The following is an 18,539-nucleotide window of genomic DNA, read 5'->3' as shown; positions in this document are numbered from 1 at the left end:
GTCCTCGGCCTGGGACGGTCCTTGGAAACAGCTTCCCTCTTGACTCACCTCCCCCACACACTACCACGTACGTTTCTATATTTTCAACTTTAAGTTGTATTTTGAGGGGCGCCCGGGCGACGCAGCCGGTGGAGCGTCTGCCTTCGGCTCGGGTCGTGATCCCAAGGCCGCCAGATCGTGGCCCGCATCAGGCTCCCTGCTCCGCGGAGAGCGCGCTTCTCTCTCTGCCGCTCCCCATTCCCCGTGCTCCTGCTCTCGCTCTCAAATAAACGAATAAACCTTTTTTAAAAAGTTGTGTTTTGAAAACGTGATGTAGAGAAGTCGGCTTTTGCTTTGAGGCCCGGCGAGGGCTCGTGGATTGCGGGCTTTGCAAGACACCGCTCAAGGCCGAAGCCGGTAAAGCTAGTCAGGACAGCCGAGCCAGAACCGCCCCAGACGCGATCCGCCCGCTCGGGGCCCCGCAGCGCGTCCGCTCCCGGGACCTGCCGAGGGGCGCGCTCGTCGGAACCGGTCCTGGCGGCCCGGGGCTGCGGCCGTCCGTCCCCGAAAACGGCCTACTTAGAGAATGCGGGTCTGGGAAACTCGGCAGCAGGACCGCGAACACGCCTGCGCTGAGGTGCCGGTCCTGAGACACCTACCGCCGCAGGACTCCGAGCGCCAAATCCCGACCCTCCCCAAGACCCTCACCCCGGCCGCCGCGTCCCGGCCCCGGCCCCGCGGCAGGGAACCAACCAGCTCGCGGGTACCGCCGGGCGCAACGCCGGGGGGCGGGACAGCGCCCTGCTCAACTCCGCCCCAAGAGGAGGGGAGGGACTGATCCAAAGTCCCTCCCCTCCGGGCCCGCCGCTTCCGACGCCGCGCCTGCGCAGACGGTCAAGCCACGCCCTGCCTCTGCCCTCTGCGCGCGCGCGGTGGCAGTGCTCCCGTGAGGCAGTGCGATACGCGGAATGCGGTGGCGGGCTTCTGAGGGGCGCGAACGGAGCTTCCAGAGGTGAATGGCGCTGGCTTCTCGTTCCGGGGCTTGGGGCTGTGGGAGCGGCGCCGATTTTCTCTCCAGGCAACCCTGGGGACTCCAGGCGCGCGGGTACTTGTCCGCGCGGCACAGTCGGGGTCCGCAGGGGTTGGAGCTACGGGCGAGGGCGAGGAGTGCGAATGCAAGCGGGAGGTGGGCGTCGGCGGTGAGCGCGGCGCCGGGGAGAGTGAGGAGCCGTCCGGTGGGGGGTCGAGGCGGGGGCGGGGCAGGGCCGTGGGCGGGTCCTCTCGGGCGGGCTCGGGGGTCGAGGGCGGGCGGTCTCGCGCTCTTGGGGCGGGCGGGGCCGCGGGCGGCTGGTCTCGCGCGGCGGGGGCGGGGCCTGGGCGGGGCCGGGGCCGGGGCCGGGGCCGCGGGCGCCGGGGCCCGCGCGGCGGGGGTCTGTGCGGTTTACCTTTAACGCTGGGCTGTGTTGCTGACCTGCATCCGTGTCGCACGTGCGTCTGTACGGCCGGCCACCGTCCGTGGAGCTCCCTTAGGGCGGTCATCGTGGTGGTTCGGCGGGGCGTTGGCTACAGACCCGCAAATGCCCGTGTGTTTCTACCACGGGTGCTTAGTTCTCCGGGGCTCGTGCCCCGGCGGGTACTTGGTGCTCGCGTTTGGGGTTATTTTGCTTTAGTTTTTTGTTCGGAAGTACAGTTGAGCTACACGGTTGTGTTAGTTTTGGGTGCTCGGCATAACCACCTGACATTTGTGTACCTTGCGAAACGGGTGCTGGCCCTCACCGCACAGCGTGACAGTTTTCTTCTTTCGTTGAGTTTTAAGGTCAGTATGAGGGCGGTTCTTCAGTCTTGAGCCCGCCGTTGCCTGCACTAGCTGGACCGTCTCTGGACATCGGTTCCTGTGCGAATGGCGTGTGCTCACTGAGTCGCGGAGGTTAGCATCTTGTTGACTCTTCCTCGGGGACATTACCTATTTGTTTTCTTATTTGGGAACGGCGGGTGGGGGGAAGAGGCTGCGGAGCCACAGGCTGGCTTGGACTGGTTTAGACTTATTTATTTTGAATTAAAGACTGAATGCATGAACTCATCTGCTCCGTAAGATACAACGTATTTTTTTTTTTTTTAAAGATTTTATTTTTATTTATTTGTCAGAGAGAGTGAGCACAGGCAGACAGAGAGGCAGGCAGAGGCAGAGGGAGAAGCAGGCTCCCCGCTGAGCAAGGAGCCCGATGTGGGACTCGATCCCAGGATGCTGGGATCATGACCCGAGCCGAAGGCAGCCGCCCAACCAACTGAGCCACCCAGGCGTCCCGATACAACGTATTTTTAATGACTATCTTTGGAAAGACTTTTCTTGCTAAGCAGGTTTTCATTGCTTTAAAGTGTTCTCAGTAATATCCTAGTTGTTTATTTTGTTTATCTTCATCAAACATTTCAGCTATAACTCCCTCTGGGTTAGATGGTTCCCAGATGTTGTCATATTTATCAGTATCGCCCTTTTACAAATGCAGTTATTTTATTTATGGTCTAATACTTGTTTTTCCTCCCCCAGGAGAAGTCAAATTCTAAACATATTTTTTCCTTTCTCTATGGACTTAACATAAATTTAATATTGGGGTTTATTTTCTAACTATCAACATAAATCCATATCCGTCACAAATAAATTGGGTACTTAAACCATGAGTTGTGGAAAAGAGTTTGTGGAAACATTAAAAAAAATCAATTATCCTAAAGCTGATACTCTTAATGGGGAAGATTTTGACTGGTTGTTTGAGACTGTTGAAGATGAATCATTTCTGAAGTGGTTTTGTGGGAATGTGAATGAACAGAATGTATTGTCTGAAGAAGAATTGGAAGCTTTTAGCATTCTTCAAAAATCAGGCAAGCCTATCCTAGAAGGAGCAGCATTAGATGAAGTTCTTAAAACCTGTAAGACTTCTGATTTGAAGACATCTGCCCTGGATGAAAAAGTGCTAGATAAATTAGAGATTGAGGTTCAAACTCTGCAGAAATTAAAGAACCTAAAAATTCAGCGACGTAATAAATGCCAGTTGATGGCTTCAGTAACAAACCACAGATCTCTGAGGTTAAATGCTAAAGAAGCAGCAGCCACTAAAAGGTTGAAGCAGAGTCAAGGAATTCTGAATGCTATGAATACTAAGATAAATAGTGAACTTCACGCACTTACTGATGGAGTTGCTAAATTGATGATGTTCTTCAGACATTCTAATTTGGATCAAGGGACAAACCCACTGGTGTTTTTATCTCAGTTTTCCTTGGAAAAATATCTAAGCCAGGAAGAGCAAAGCACAGCCGCATTAACCTTATATACCAAAAAACAGTTCTTTCCCGGTATACATGAAGTAGTTGAAAGTTCAAATGAAGAAAATTTTCAACTGTTAGATATACAAGCACCATCTATTTGTGATAATCAAGAAATCCTTGAGGAGAGACGGCTAGAGATGGCAAGGTTGCAGCTAGCCCACATTTGTGTTCAACATGAGTTAATTCACTTGAAAGCTGGTAATTTAAGCATGAAGTCAAGTATACAGTGGACAGAGGAGAATCTTCATAGCCTCTCTAGCAAGGTAAATATGAGAAATGAGACTGGATTCTGTAGTAATTATTCTTCATAATGGAAGATGTATTAATATTATAGTACTTTAGGAAGGGGGATGAAACAAGTACATTTGTAACAGAATGTAAGAAATGTAAGATAAGTTACATTTTCTTATTTTGTGTTTATTCAGTGCTTAGTTTTGACGTGTGTCAGTGTTTCATACAAATAGATCTTCATATCAGTGGAGGGCAAAAATAGTAATTATAACCCAATCACAGTAGCTAATTTTAAACAGAGTACTTTTTCTGAATTTGAAATTGGTGTTGGTTCAGACTCAGAGGACACTGAAATTCCCTCTTTTATGATGTTTGGGTAAAGAGTCTTGTTGCTTTGTTATGGGTATTCTTACTTGTTTGCTCCTTCTTTGGTGCTACTGAAGTCAGGGACCCAATTCAGTGGACTGAAACCCTGACTTTTTTGTTGAGAATGTACAGATGTAGTGCACATATCCAGGTGGACTCTTGGAAAGCTTGCTGCCTTGGTAATTTAACCCCTAAGTAACTGAGTGAAAATATAGCTGAAACTGAGTATGAGCGCCAAGTTAGTTCATGTAACTGACACAGACTTTAGAATAATGTATGAAGTTCTGTCACTCTTTACAAGTGCTAAAAATCAACTGACAGACTAGAAGAATAGCTACTGGGATAATTAAAAAAAAAAAAGATTTTATTTATTTATTTGACATACAGGGATCACAAGTAGGCAGAGAGAGAGGAGGAAGCAGGCTCCCTGCTGAGCAGAGAGCCCGATGTGGGGCTCTATCCCAGGACCCTGGGATCATGACCTGAGCCGAAGGCAGTGGCTCTAACCCACTGAGCCACCCAGGCACCCGATAATTTTTGTTTTGAGAAAAACTTAGTGTACATTTGCATTCAGTGATTTCTGGGCTAGAGGGAATGTGTTTTGGTAGCCATTACTGTATATATGTGGTAGTAATAGTATTAAAACTTAGCAGTTTACTTTTGGCTTAGTCTACGCTTTCCCTTTTTTAAGCTGTGATTTTGGCTTTTTTTTTTTTTTAAAGAGTATTTATTTATTTATTTGACAGATCACAAGTAGGCAGAGAGGCAGGCAGAGAGAGAGGAGGAAGCAGGCTCCCTGCTGAGCAGAGAGCCCGATGCGGGGCTCGAACCCAGGACCCTGAGATCATGACCTGAGCCGAAGGCAGATGCTTTAACCCACTAAGCCACCCAGGCGCCCTGATTTTGGCTTTTGTTAACATGAAATTAGTTTTTATTAGCACATTATCTGATAAACTAAAATGGAAGTAAAAATTATGTTAAAACTTTCAACTTTATACTTATTGTTTTAAATGTAATTGCTTTTTCTGTGTAGGCTCTTGGCAAAGATAATTTGGATGCTAAAATTTCTAACTTGAAGAGTGAGATTCTGAAACTCGAAGAACAAATCTCTCATATAAAAGATAAAAGTTTGCCTGCTGTGGTAAAAGAGAATGCCCAGTTATTGAATATGCCCGTTGTAAAGGGAGATTTTGATCTACAGATTGCTAAACAAGACTGTTATACAGCAAGACAAGAGTTAGTTTTAAATCAGTTAATAAAGCAAAAAGCATCTTTTGAACTTCTACAGTTATCATATGAAATTGAATTGAGAAAGCACTGGGACATATATCGTCAACTTGAAAATTTGGTTCAAGAACTTAGTCAAAGTAATACGATGCTCCACAAGCGATTAGAAATGCTAACAGACCCCTTAGTATCTCAGCAGATAAATCCAAGGAATACCATTGATACCAAGGACTGTTCTACTCACAGGTGTGTATCTTTGTTTCTTTAGTAATTTTTTTGTTTTTGTGAAATACTGTAGAGAGTTTGAACTAATATTGTGGAAGTTTAAAACATTTTTCACTCTCAGTTTTTGGCCCTCTGTTCTCTTCTTTCATTTTTCTCACATATGACTCGTTCGTTTTGAATATTTTGCTCCCTTTTCCATTCATGTTAAATCTGGGAGTAGCTGTTTTTGAGCTGAGGTGGATGGGTTGGTGGAGTGACTTTACAAGGTCTTATTCACCTTTAGGCACCATTATTTAGATGCCTTATTTGAGATTGAGGCAGGAGTTTTAACTACAGGGAATTCGAATACAGCTTGGTGTGTTGTATAGAAACACACTGGTATTGCTAGGCAGAGAACTGATTACATTCAGAGAAGGTGTCAGCAGAGAGAAGAGGCAGAAACTGACTTTGTTTTTGGTCAGGTGAATCTGAAAATGAATGCTTCCTCCCAGCCTCTTCTGGATGTCAAACCAGTTTATGGTATAGGGATACAAAAATTAGAGGACTAAAGTAGTCAAAGTCCTCAACAATCTGGATCCTACTCCTGATTTTTTTCGAGTTGTAGAGGAAAATCATCTATTCCTTTTGTTTCTAAGATTTTATTTGTTTGAGAGGGGGAGAGCAAGCACAAGCAGGGAGAGGGACAGAGGGAGAAGCAGACTCCCTGATGAGCCGGGAACAGAATGTGGAGCCCAGCGTGGGGCTCAATCCCAGGACCCTGGGGTCAGGACCTGAGCCGAAGGCAGACACACAGTCCACTGAGCCACCCAGGCGCCCCTCCTTTTTTTTTTTCTTATTAATGAGGTGAGGGACATGGAAAGGGTGACACTGACATCATGAGTTAAGAATAGTTCCCCCTGAAGTTGTGTAGTCACATCCCACAAAAACAAAATCCACAGCCTTGGACTTGAACCAGTTTTATGAAGTCTGTTGCAACTTGTTAAAATAATTAAAATAATTTAAAAAATACGTTTTTTGAAATTGAAGAAAAAGAACAAACCTTTTTTGTCAGAAATATATAGAAAATGCTGCCTCACATTTTTCCATTTGTTCCAAAGGATTTTCTGCCATTAATGTTTGAAATGTTAAAGTGGCTTAATAGTTCATTAGGAATTTAATTCAACAAATATGGATAAGACTGAAGTAGCAAGTTTACTATTTCTGTAGCTCTTTATTGCTTACATTTTTTTCACATCTTTTATTTTTAATTTTTTTCTTTTAAATCCGGTACATCCTAGAATGATAGGTATGTGACGTGAAAAATTTAGTCTCAGAGGTTGACCTGACCCAGGTATCAAAAGACAGCCAGAACTCAGACCTGGGTCTTCTGTTTCAACTTCATTGCTATTTCTGTTATATCATACTTGTGTTCTGTGAAAACAGTGTTTTCTTGGGCAGTATTTCCGAAACATACTTTGTTTGAAATAGGGTAATGGCATTTAAAAGTCAAAAAATATATTTAAAATTTGGGAGATGAGAAAGTGGGAAGCAGGTAACAGTAATTACAATGTGTATTTCTGTAATGAGATAGTATTTTTTTCTTTTTCTTTTTTTAAAAGATTTTATTATTCGACAGAGATCACAAGTAGGCAGAGAGGCCCGCAGAGAGAGAGAGAGGGAAGCAGGCCCCCTGCTGAGCAGAGATTCCCAATGCAGCACTCGATCCCAGGACCCTGAGATCATGACATGAGCTGAAGGCAGAGGCTTAACCCACTGAACCACCCAGGGGCCCAGTATTTTATTTTTCTTAAAGATTTTTATTTATTTGAGAGAGAACATGATAGGGAGAGAGAGAGCATGAGCGGGGGGTAGGGAGAGAGGGAGAGGCAGAAGCAGACTCCCCGCTGAGCAGGGAGCCCAATGCAGGACTGAATCCTGGGATCATGACCTGAGTGGAAGGCAGAAGCTTAACTGACTGAGCCACCCAGGTGCCCTGTAATGAGATAGTATTTTAGCTGGAATGTTTTTGGTTGCTTGATTTAGCAGTAGACAGATTAATTTTTTTCCAGGTTAATATTTTTAATCTGTTACATATCCACAAAGATACCCAATACCCAATATACAGATTATAATTTTGAAAATTGTGCTGATTTGAGAATTTTCTCCTATAATTTTTATTTTCAAATTTTAGGCTTTATCAACTTTTAGAAGGAGAGAATAAGAAAAAAGAATTATTTATAACCCATGGAAACCTGGAGGAGGTGGCTGAGAAATTAAAAAAGGATGTTTCTTTAGTACAAGATCAATTGGCAGTTTCTACTCAAGAACATTGTTTCTTTCTGTCCAAACTGAATAATGATGTGGACATGCTTTGTGACACCTTATATCAAGGAGGAAATCAGCTTTTGCTTAGTGATCAGGTGGGTACTCACCATAGTAACCGAAGATGCTGTAAAAAAAAAAAAATATGCTTGTTGTAAAAGATACTAAAGACAACGTTAACATGAGGAAAATACTACCCCAGATCCTGTTGCCCTACTATAAAATTTATTTTTTTATATCCTATTGTTGGTTCACATATAAATATATTTTTCAGATTATTTTGATCAATGTACATAGAATTTTTTTTTTTTTTTTGTACATAGAATTTTTAAGAAGAAATTTTATGGGGCGCCTGGGTGGCTCAGTGGGTTAAAGCCTCTGCCTTCGGCTCAGGTCATGATCCCAGGGTCCTGGGATCGAGCCCCACATCGGGCTCTCTGCTCAGCAGGGAGCCTGCTTCCTTTCCTCTCTCTGCCTGCTTCTCTGCCTACTTGTGGTCTCTGTCTGTCAAATAAATAAATAAAATCTTTAAAAAAAAAAAAGAAATTTTACAAGAAATTTCAAACATAAAAGGTTACATAATGTTTACACTAAAAATTTAAAGAAAAAATCAAACCACCCCTGTAATTTACTTGTCTTAGCAAATAGAGGGCCTTTACCTTTGAAGTGCTCTGTGACAGCTTGCTTTTCCTAATAGCATTTCCCTTCCTTCATTAAGGAGAACTACACTTAATTATATCATTTGCTTGCTTTTGTTTATACTTTTTTTTTTTAAAGATTTTATTTGTTTATTTGACTGACAGGGATCACAAGAAGGCAGAGAGGCAGGCAAAGAGAGAGAGGGGGAAGAAGGCTCCCCACTGAGTGGAGAGCCCGATGTGGGGCTCGATACCAGGACACTGGGATCATGACCGGAGCTGAAGGCAGAGGCTTAACCCACTGAGCCACCCCGGTGCCCTGCTTTTATTTATACTTTTATTGCATATATATATTCCTAGATTGTATATATTTTTTTAAATTTTATTTATTTGAGAGAGAGCATGAGCATGTGCATGAGTGGGGAGAGGGGCAGAGGGACAAGCAGACTCCCTGCTGAGCGGGGAGCCTGGACATGGGGCGTGATCCCAGGATCCGGGGATCATGACCCGTGCCGAAGTCAGGCACTTAACTAACTGAGCCACCAGGTCCCCTGCTAGACTGTATATTGTTTAGTTTTAGATGTTTTTGAAGTTTATGTATGTGGTTTCTTATAGCTATTGTTTACTAACTTGCTTGTTGATTAATATTAAGATTCTGAGTTTCATCCATGTTGCCGTATGTAAAGCTCTAGCTCATTTATAGTTTGTTGTTGTTGGTGGTGGTGTTTTAACTTATTTATTTATTTGAGAGAGAGCGCACATGTGCACGGAAAAGGGTCAGGGGGAGAGAATCTCAAGCAGACTCCCTGCTGAGCTTGGTTGGGCTCCATCTCACAACCCATGAGATCACAGCGTCGGATGCTTAACCAACTGAGCCACCCAGGCACCCCTGTAGTTTTCTCTTTTATGTAGTTAGTATTCCATTTTATGAAATCTGATAGTTTAATTATCTGTTATATTGACAGACATCTAAGTTATTTTCAGTTTTTGCTGTTGTAGATTGTATTGCTGAAGATGGCCTTCCTGGGTGTCTCCCAGCTGCACACATGTGCACACGTGCACACTCATTTTTTTCCGTATAAGCAAATTGTCCCATCACCATTTGTTAGGCGTATGATAAAAATAAAATCCTTCTCTTTCTGGTGAAGAGAGCTTCTTATGGAATAAAAGATCCTTAAGTGTTTTTTGCCTTCATGTCTCTTGTGTTAGACACTATGGGCAGGACCAGTTAAGTCTAAGAGTGTATGGAGGACCCAGGTGATTCCTGTCTGGCATGTATTTCTATCCAGGGGCTCTTCCGCTTCTGGACCCTTCTGATCTTATGATTGTTGGTGTACTGTGAGTCCTTGGCTTATTATGAAGGAGGTTTCCCATTTGATGTCCCATGTTCTGTGGACCTTGGACTGATTTTTCTCCCACTCACCTTGTGAGTCTCAAGAATCGTAGGTTCTGATTTTCCAAGAGTGGCATTTGCCCTAGAGTGAAGCTACTCCTAGACTGCCTTAGCAATGTGGGATGTTTTATGGGCTTACAGTTCCTTTTCTTGTCTTGTTAACCTTTCATTGATTTTAGGAAGCTTTTGTTTTGCTAATTTTTAAAAATATTTCATTTAGCCTTTTACATTTTTTCTTTTTTTTTTTTAAGATTTTTTATTTATTTATTAGACACAGAGATCATAAGTAGGCAGAGAGGCGGGGGGGGGGGGTGGGAAGCAGGCTCCCTACTGAGCAGAGAGCCCGATACGGGCCTTGATCCAAGGACTCTTGAGATCATGAGCTGAAGGCAGAGACTTAACCCACTGAGCCACCCAGGCGCCCCTTCACTTTTTTCTTATGGGAGGATTTGGATAACTTGCCCGCCTTTCCTTGGAACAGGAATGCTTGTGATTAATTTTTTAAAATAATGTTTTTATTGTGAAATACAGAAAATGTAAAATTATAGCTTTAACCTTTTTTTTTTTTAAAAGATTTTATTTATTCACTTGACAGAGAGAGATCACAAGTAGGCAGAGAGGCAGGCAGAGAGAGAGGAGGAAGCAGGCTCCCTGCCGAGCAGAGAGCCCGACGGTGCTTGATCCCAGGACCCTGAGATCATGACCTGAGCTGAAGGCAGAAGCTTAACCCACTGAACCACCCAGGTGCCCCAGCTTTAACCATTTTTAAGTGTACAATTAGGGGGCATTAAGTACAAAAGTACATCCACATATTGTGCAACCATGACCACTATACATTTCCAGAGCTTTTTCATCATCCCAAATAGAAACATTAAACAGTTAACTTTTCTCTCCTTCCCCAGCCCTGATAACTTCTATTCCACTTTCTGTCTCAGTGAATTTCCCTACTCCAGGTCCTTAATTGTATGATTAAGTTTTATCCACGTTTATCCATGTGTCAGAATTTTATTCCTTTTTTATGGCTGAGTAATACCCCCATTGTTTGCATATAGTACATTTTGTTTATCTGTTTGTCTATTGATGGTACTTGGGTTGTTTCCACCTTTTGGCTGTTGTGAATAATGCTGCTGTGAACATGGGTTATACAGGTATCTGAGTCCCTCTTTTTGTTTCTTTTGGGTATATCCCTAGGAGTGTAATTGCTGGATCATGTGGTAATTCTATATTTAATTTTGTGAGGAACTACCTAACTTACCCAGCAGCTGTGTATCTAAGTTTAAAATTGTGGTGAATTAGGGGCGCCTGCGTGGCTCAGTGGGTTAAAGCCTCTGCCTTCAGCTCAGGTCATGATCCCAGGGTCCTGGGATCGAGCCCCGCATCGGGCTCTCTGCTCAGTGGGGAGCCTGCTTCCCTTCCTCTCTCTCTGCCTGCCTCTCTGCCTACTTGTGATCTCTGTCTGTCAAATAAATGAATAAAATCTTTAAAAAATAAATAAATAAATAAATAAATAAATAAAATTGTGGTGAATTATTATCCTGGTGGTTTGAATTACAGTGAATTGAACCATTTAGTATTACATAATGATCTTCTCTATTCTTACTGCACTTTTTGTTTTAACATTCTTTTATTATTAATATTTCTATGCCATCTTTTTTTGGTTAGTATTTGAAGGTATAAGATCTTCATCTTTACTTACACATCTTTTTTATTCTTCCTTTTTACTTAGCATTATGAAGTAAACATTTTCACTCTGAATAATTTTAATTATTAATGTTACAGTAAATTTTATAACCAGTTCAATGTTGAATATTTTTTGGTAGTTTTCATTTTTTTGTTTGCTCTTGAACACTACCACATATATCTTGTGTATATAGCTTTTTGTTGTTAAATCCTTACATTTGGATGAGTTCTTGGAAGTAGGATGATTTTCTCAGGTATGTACTTTTTTTTTTGGCCTTTGATGCTTGACATATTGCTTTTCTGAGGTGTCACACCTATTTTCCTTGTTACCAGCACTGTTTAAATGTCTACTAGATACCATCGATCATATGGTATACCATCATTTTATGAATTGCTAAAAAAAAAAAAAAACCCTTTCTGTTTTTTGAGCTAGAGAGAGCACAAGCAGGGGAAGGGGCAGAGGGAGGAGCAGGCTCCCCACTGAGCAGGGAGCCAGATGTAGGAATCGATCCTAGGGATCACAACCTGAGCTGAAGGCAGTCACTTAACCATCTGAGGCACCCAGGCATCCCCATACAATACTTTCTTATTGAGAATTTTTATTGAATACTTACTAGAAGATATCTTCTAGGTGTGGATAGGTTTTTATCGTATCACTCTTCAATGTACACATTAAATGAAATATACACGGTTAAAATGATTAGGGTATTTCAAAGCTTCACACTTAACATGCAGTTCTTCTATGATATTTTTGGACTCAAAGTAGTTGTCTTTATTTTTCTGTGCTATTCATTGAGAATGTTGGTGTTAACAGAAAAACTAATAATCCAATTTTAAAATTCTTTTAAAAATTCTTGAATAGAGCTTTCTCCAAAGAAGACATACAGATAGTCAACAGGTATCTGGATAGTTGCTCAGTGTCACTCATCATCAGAAAGATGCACATCAAAACTGCAATGAGATATCACCTTATACCTGTTAGAGTGGCTAGTAGTGAAAAAGCAAAATTGGGGCACCTGGGTAGCTCAGTCGGTTAAGTGTCTGACTCTTGGTTTTGGTTCAGGTCCGATCACATGGGTCCTGGGTCTGCATCCAGCTCTGCACTCAGTGAGGAGTCTGCTTGAGGTTTCGCTCCCTCTGCCCTTCCCTAGCTCACCCGCTTATCCATGTGTATGCGCTTTGTCTTTCTCAAATAAATCTTTAAAAAAAAAGCAAAATCAAAAAATGTTGGTGAAAATGTGGAGAAATTAGAACCCTTGTACGCTACTGGTAGGAGTCCAGAATGGTGCAGCCGCTGTAGAAAACAGTATGGAGTTTTCACAAAAAAATTAATGATCCCTATGATCCAGAAATTGCACTTCTGGATATTTAAACAGAAGAACTGAAATCAGGATCTTGAAGAATTATTAACACTCCTACATTCATTGTAATTATTCCTAATAGCCAGGTTATGGAAACAACTTAAATATCTACCAATGGAGGAATGGATAAAGAAGATGTGATATATACACACAAAGTACTATTCAGCCTTAATAAATAGAAATCCTATAATATGCGACAATATGGATGAACCTTGAGGAAATTATGCTGAATGAAATAAACCAGTCACAAGGACAAATAATGCATGATTTCAGTTACAGAGATATCTTAAATAGTCAAACTCAATAGAGGCAGAGGGTAGAACGATGGGATTGGAGGGAGAAATGGGTTGTTAACCAACAGATATAAAGTGTCGGTTATGGAAGGTGCATGCATGCTCTCAAAAGTTGTGCCTCTAGTTAGCAGTACTGTTGTACTGTTAAAAATCTGTTAAGGGAGAGATCTCATGTTAAGTGTTTTTATCAAAATAAAACTTTTTTTTTTTAATCTTTTTTTTAGTGTTGGTGATAAAACATTTCTTACGAGTGGCTAATCATTACATGATGCTCTCTATTATAAATTGCTATGGGTTTCAGATATTTTAAAATGTGAAAGATTGCATCCTAGAATCACTAAAGTATGGTGATTTCACTATAATCTTATTGAGAGTTATCATTTAACGTTTTTCCCTAACCCAGTAAAATATAAAAATGCCATCTGTATAAATTTTAATTTTCACTTTTGTTAATAATGAGGGATATTTTTCAGTATCTATAGGAATATTATTTTAGGAACTATTAAGATCTTTAGTACTGAAACTGAAGGTGAGACTGTAGTTTCTCATTCAAGTTTACCAAGTTTTTCCTCAAGGGAACCACTTAATGTAGATATTACTTGATTTTGTTAAAGTGTAATTGCTCTCTGAAAACTGGCATTTATGACTGGTGTAAAGCAGTCATTCTTGAATTTGTTCATTAAAATCACCAGGGAGCCTGTTGGAGTTTGGGTAATTTAGTGTGGCGTGGGGTGCAGGCATTTGTATTCATAACAAACACCCCAGGTGATCCCCATGCTCGTGGACTGCAATGAGAAGGTGCAAAAGGTTGAGATAGAGCTATAGATTTTCTCTTTGGTGATAGTGGCTGGAAATTTACAGAAGTAGAATACTTGATTAGAAAGCCGTGGAAACTTGTTAATAAACAGCTTTTAATATTAGGAAGTGAGGCTGTATGTTAAATGTAAAGGGTCTGGCATGTCTAGGTTCTTTTTCTTTATTATTATTATTATTTTTTTAAGATTTAGGGGTGCATGGGTGGCTCATTCAGTTAAGCATCTGTCTGCCTTTGGCTCAGGTCATGATCTTGGGGTCCTGGGATTGAGTCCACATCTGGCTTCCTGCTCAGTGGGGAATCTGCTTTTCCCCTCTTCCTCTGCCCCCTGCTTGTGCTCTTTCTTGCTCTCTCTCAAATAAATTAATATTTTTTAAAAAATAGAAGATTTTGTTTACTCATTTGAGTTAGAGAGAGAGAGCATGAGCATGGGGGAGAGGCAGAGGGAGAGGGAGAAGCAGGCTCCCTGCTGAGCCAGGAGTCTGCCTACGACCTAGAGATTATGACCTAAGCTGAAGGCAGATGCTTAACCATCTGAGCTACCCAGGCACCCCTTTTTTTGGTTTGTTTTAAAGATTTTATTTATTTGAGAGAGCGAGAGAGAGAGGACAGCAAGCACGAGTGGGGCCAGATGGAGAGGGAGAAGCAGTGGTGTGTTTTAAGTTCTTAAGGAGGAGAATTACATGGCAAGTTGGGGTTGTTGAATGTTACATGTAATTCTATCTTCTGTAGCACTGTGAAAAAAAGAAAAATGGAGATTTCTGTTGAGGTGATTCTTTTATCGGTAATTGCTTCATTTCAAGACTTTCTCAGTACCACTTTTATCTACCGTAGACCAAGATTAGGCTAAAACAAGGTGCAGTCAATTAAGTGGAGTATAAGCTCCATGAAGGAGATGGTGTTCTTCTATCAGTAGTCTCTCAAACAGTGCTTGGCACATGGTAGCCTTCTGATAATAGACTGAATGCATGAATATGCACTACAGTGTACGTATCAAGGACTCTTCAGGGAGGAGCAGTTTGCTATGAATCCTTTAAAATTACCTATGAAAAGCTGTTGCAATTGATTTTACATAGAATTAATATTAAACCCGTGGATTTTAGGGGCCTGGATGGCTCAGTTGTTAGGCCCTGCCTTTGGCTCAGGTCATGATCCTAGGGTCCTGGGATCGAGTCCCGCATCGGGCTCCCTGCTTGGTGGGGAGCCTACTTCTCCCACTCCCACTCCCCCTGCTTGTGTTCCCTCTCTTGCTATGTCTCTTTCTGTCAAATAAATAAATAAAATCTTTAAGAAACCCTTTTAATTGAAGTTCATTTATCATTAAAATCATGGGAGAAGCAGATGCCCTGCTGAGCAGGGAACTGGACTCAGGGCTCCTTCCCAGGACCCTGAGATGAGATGTGTCCTGAGCCGATAAAGACTGAGCCATCCAGGCACCCCTATTGTTTGGATTCTTTGCATGTAAATTACATTTTAAATTTATAATTGCTATTACAAATAGAGCTTTTGTAGTAAAAGCATTTTTATTTTCTTTTTAGGAGTTAACAGAGCAGTTTCATCAAGTTGAATCCCAATTGAATAAGCTAAATCATCTTCTTACTGATACTCTTGCTGATGTGAAGACAAAGAGAAAAATTTTGGCATCTAATAAACTGCATCAAATGGAAAGAGAATTATATGTATATTTCTTAAAAGATGAAGATTATTTGAAAGATACCGTGGAGAATTTAGAAAACCAGTCAAAGATTAAGGCTGTTGGTCTTGAAGATTGAAAATTACTAAAAACTGAATCTTTACTAAATATGCTATGTTTTAATGTTTTATATATTAGGAAAATAGATCTAATAAACCCTACTAATATTTTAAATTTGAGGCCAATGGAATATTTCATTTAATTTAAGTATCACATTGGTTTGTTTTTTTCCATGTATAGTATGTTCGAAGTACCAGTGCTTTCTATGAATTGAACATTTGCTTGGTGGCATTGAGTTCTGGTAACTTTCTACTTACAGGGAAAGAATATTATTATATCATGTATATTTTTCTTAATAGAATTAGTTCTCTCTCTCCTTAACTATTTTTTTAGGAATAGGAATTTTCTACTGTTAAATGTTTGTAGAACTTAGAATCAGCATTGTTAAACCTGTGGACCTTAATATATGGAATAGCCAAGTCCCCTCGTATTTGGTTATAAAGTAAAACTCAGCCACTCAAACTGTAATTCCTGTAATTCCCTGCTGTAGACTTTGAGACTCTCTGCACCTGTTTGTGCCCCAAAGAATGTCGGGTGTCCTTTGACCATTGTTCATTTTAGTAGCTGGGTCCTGGGGGCTCAGAATTTCTACAGGACAGATCTTAATGGTACTTGGAGTTCCATGTGACTTACACATTTTGAAAATACCATACAAGTGGTTTCTCAGAGGATGTATAGTGCTATTTTAATCAGTTTCTCTGGAGTGAAAATACTTAAGTCTTAGATTGTATTAGTTGGGATACAAATATATTATTTGGACAATTAGAAATTATTTTGAGTAGTATGAAATAATTTGAAGTAGCTTATTTATCCATTATAACATCAAATGCTTCTTGAGTGCTTGATTTGTATGTGGCCTATGATACATACTACATAAGATTTATAGAGGAACAAGAAGCTAGAGTATTACCTTCAAGAATATTCCTAAAAAAAAAAAAGAACATTCCTGCTCCAGAATATATTGCCTTTTTAATATGGAATGCCAGTCTAAAAGCTATGCATTTTAGGTGTTATTTGTGGAATTCTTTAATTATACCCATCAGAACATGGGTACACTTAGGTGACAGATAAGTCTTGATAATTTTTATAATCTGTTGAACAAAAATGTCTTGCCAATTATAGTATTTTTACATTATTTAAAAATTTATATTTATTAAATAGATCTAAATATGCATGAAAAATTTATAACAAGTTTTGTTTAAGATTTTGGTATTAGCTCCTCATGGGTGACTTGTTCCTTTTTAAATTTTTTTCCTGTTCTGCAGTGGAATAGAGAATTTATTTCAAATTTTTCTTTTCTCCAATAATGTGGAAAAATATGTCACCTGGTTTCCTGGCTCATGAAATAGCAAATTCTGTTCAGATTTGTGCCAGATAGGATAGATGTATGATCAGCTACTTGATGATTTGTACTGTCTCTTCCAGATCTTTACCGGCTCAGCCCAGGGGCCAGTAGAGCTGAGCAGTATGCACAAGATGATATCAGGTTGTGTGTCTATAAGATAAATTACCCAAGTCCACTAAATATTTTTATTTAATTAAATTTGATTAAAAATTAAAATACTTTTTCTGTAATTAGATTTGTATATTTGAAGATTATAACAGCCATTGGTTTCAGACCTCAGGAAGTAACATGAATAGATTGCTTGCTTCAAAATTGTTTGACTAGAAAATGTATTCTTTGTTCCCTGTTTACGAGGATATTCCAGGTGAGCCTCTGTCTTGCTCCATTCTTACTTTTGTATCATTGATTATGGAGACAACTACTACCTATTTTCCATGGTCATTATTAGAGTAATTTGTATGAATGCCTCTGGCTGTAATGTGCTGCTTACTTTGAAGTCTCAAAATTAATATGTGGATGTTATGTTTATCTTATGTTTAGGATTTATGAAAATGGAAAATTATGAAGCATTTGTAGGCTTTGATCTCTGTAAGATACCACTGTCCAGTGTTGCACAGAAGATCATGTCTGCTATGCATTCAGGTGATTTAGTGGAGTCTCAGAATTGGAGAGAGAATGAAAAGAGTGAGTAATTTTTCTAATCATCTTTCTATCTTTTGTTACCTTGAATGTTAATTATTTCTTAAGGTTTGAAAAGGAAACAGCAGAATTGTTCTCAGGAACCTTCTATTGTGTAGGGAGGTTTTTGCTACAGACAAATGGAGCCTGGGTCTTGGTTTATTCTCATTCTGTGATGACTGAGCATCTCACTAGAGTGCACATTCTCTTTCGGCCCTTACTGCTATAAAATGGAAACACTGTCTGCCTTATTCCAGGCGTTTCTGTCAGACATTTCCTGAGAATCTGAGTCAGCTGTTTCGGCCTTAGCTCTCGGGTCATTGGACGCACGTGGACGTAGTACTTCCTTGCTGTGTGTGGCGGATGGGAGAAGGGGGTTTGATGGCGTGTGTCTCTTACGCTGCCCGAGAGCTATGAGCTCTCAGGTGTGTGTGTTTATGATGTGATGTCACATAGCAGTGGCTATGTGTGACTGAGACTTTCGGAACACCAGTTCTTTGTTTTACTTGCAAAGCAGTTTGTTGTTGCTTGTGTTTTAATATTTAAGTCTGGGCCAATAATTTGTCGTTTCTTTTCTGCGTAGTAAGTTATACGTGAGATATAATTGAGTGATTGTGATGAAGTCATTGAGAGCGTTGACAAATAGTGCAGAAGCTGTGTAAGTGTAGTTTCTTGATTAAGATATAGTAGCACCGAACATTTCGATCTGTTCGTATTCAGGCATCTGTTGCTCACGAGCCTCATAATAGAAAGTCATTGGTAAATGAACTGCTAGGAAATTTTGGGTATGGACCACATACCTAGCAGTTGATAATGTTTTGGGGGATGGGGGTGTGAATAGTAAAGAAGATAAATATTTAAACGTCGAAGAGTTTTTTCCTTTGTTCTGTATACTTTCTAAAATAGCAGTGTGCACTTGACAGAGGTGGAAGTGTAC

The 18,539-nt window shown here is 40.7% G+C and overlaps 1 protein-coding gene across 2 annotated transcripts; it reads left to right on the top strand.

Moving 5' to 3' along the window:
- Window positions 1–916: 916 nt before the first annotated feature.
- HAUS3 (HAUS augmin like complex subunit 3) lies at window positions 917–16,505 on the top strand. 2 transcript variants are annotated; one of them, XM_080797718.1, is made up of 6 exons: window positions 917–991; window positions 1,796–1,906; window positions 2,525–3,560; window positions 4,928–5,367; window positions 7,517–7,745; window positions 15,365–16,505. In XM_080797718.1, exons 3-6 carry the CDS (start codon window positions 2,652–2,654, stop codon window positions 15,596–15,598), a joined length of 1,812 nt encoding a protein of 603 aa, XP_080653844.1. In that variant the 5' UTR covers window positions 917–991; window positions 1,796–1,906; window positions 2,525–2,651; the 3' UTR covers window positions 15,599–16,505. The 2 variants fall into 2 exon arrangements, with proteins under 2 accessions (XP_080653844.1, XP_080653845.1); XM_080797719.1 differs by lacking the exon at window positions 7,517–7,745 and having other exon boundaries at window positions 928–991; window positions 1,789–1,906; window positions 15,365–16,504.
- Window positions 16,506–18,539: the final 2,034 nt, after the last annotated feature.

This window comes from Martes martes (assembly GCF_963455335.1).
Source record: "Martes martes genome assembly, chromosome: 2".
Classification (NCBI taxonomy): Eukaryota; Metazoa; Chordata; class Mammalia; order Carnivora; family Mustelidae; genus Martes; species Martes martes.
Note: the sequence above shows the minus strand (reverse complement) of the source record. Positions and strands in the feature narration are given on the sequence as shown.

Coding starts and splice junctions, on each gene's coding strand:
- HAUS3 (XM_080797718.1), top strand. CDS start 2,652: ATGAGTTGTGGAAAAGAGTTTGTGGAAACATTAAAAAAAATCAATTAT. Junction 3,561..4,927: donor TTCATAGCCTCTCTAGCAAG/GTAAATATGAGA, acceptor TTTTCTGTGTAG/GCTCTTGGCAAAGATAATTT. Junction 5,368..7,516: donor AAGGACTGTTCTACTCACAG/GTGTGTATCTTT, acceptor TTCAAATTTTAG/GCTTTATCAACTTTTAGAAG.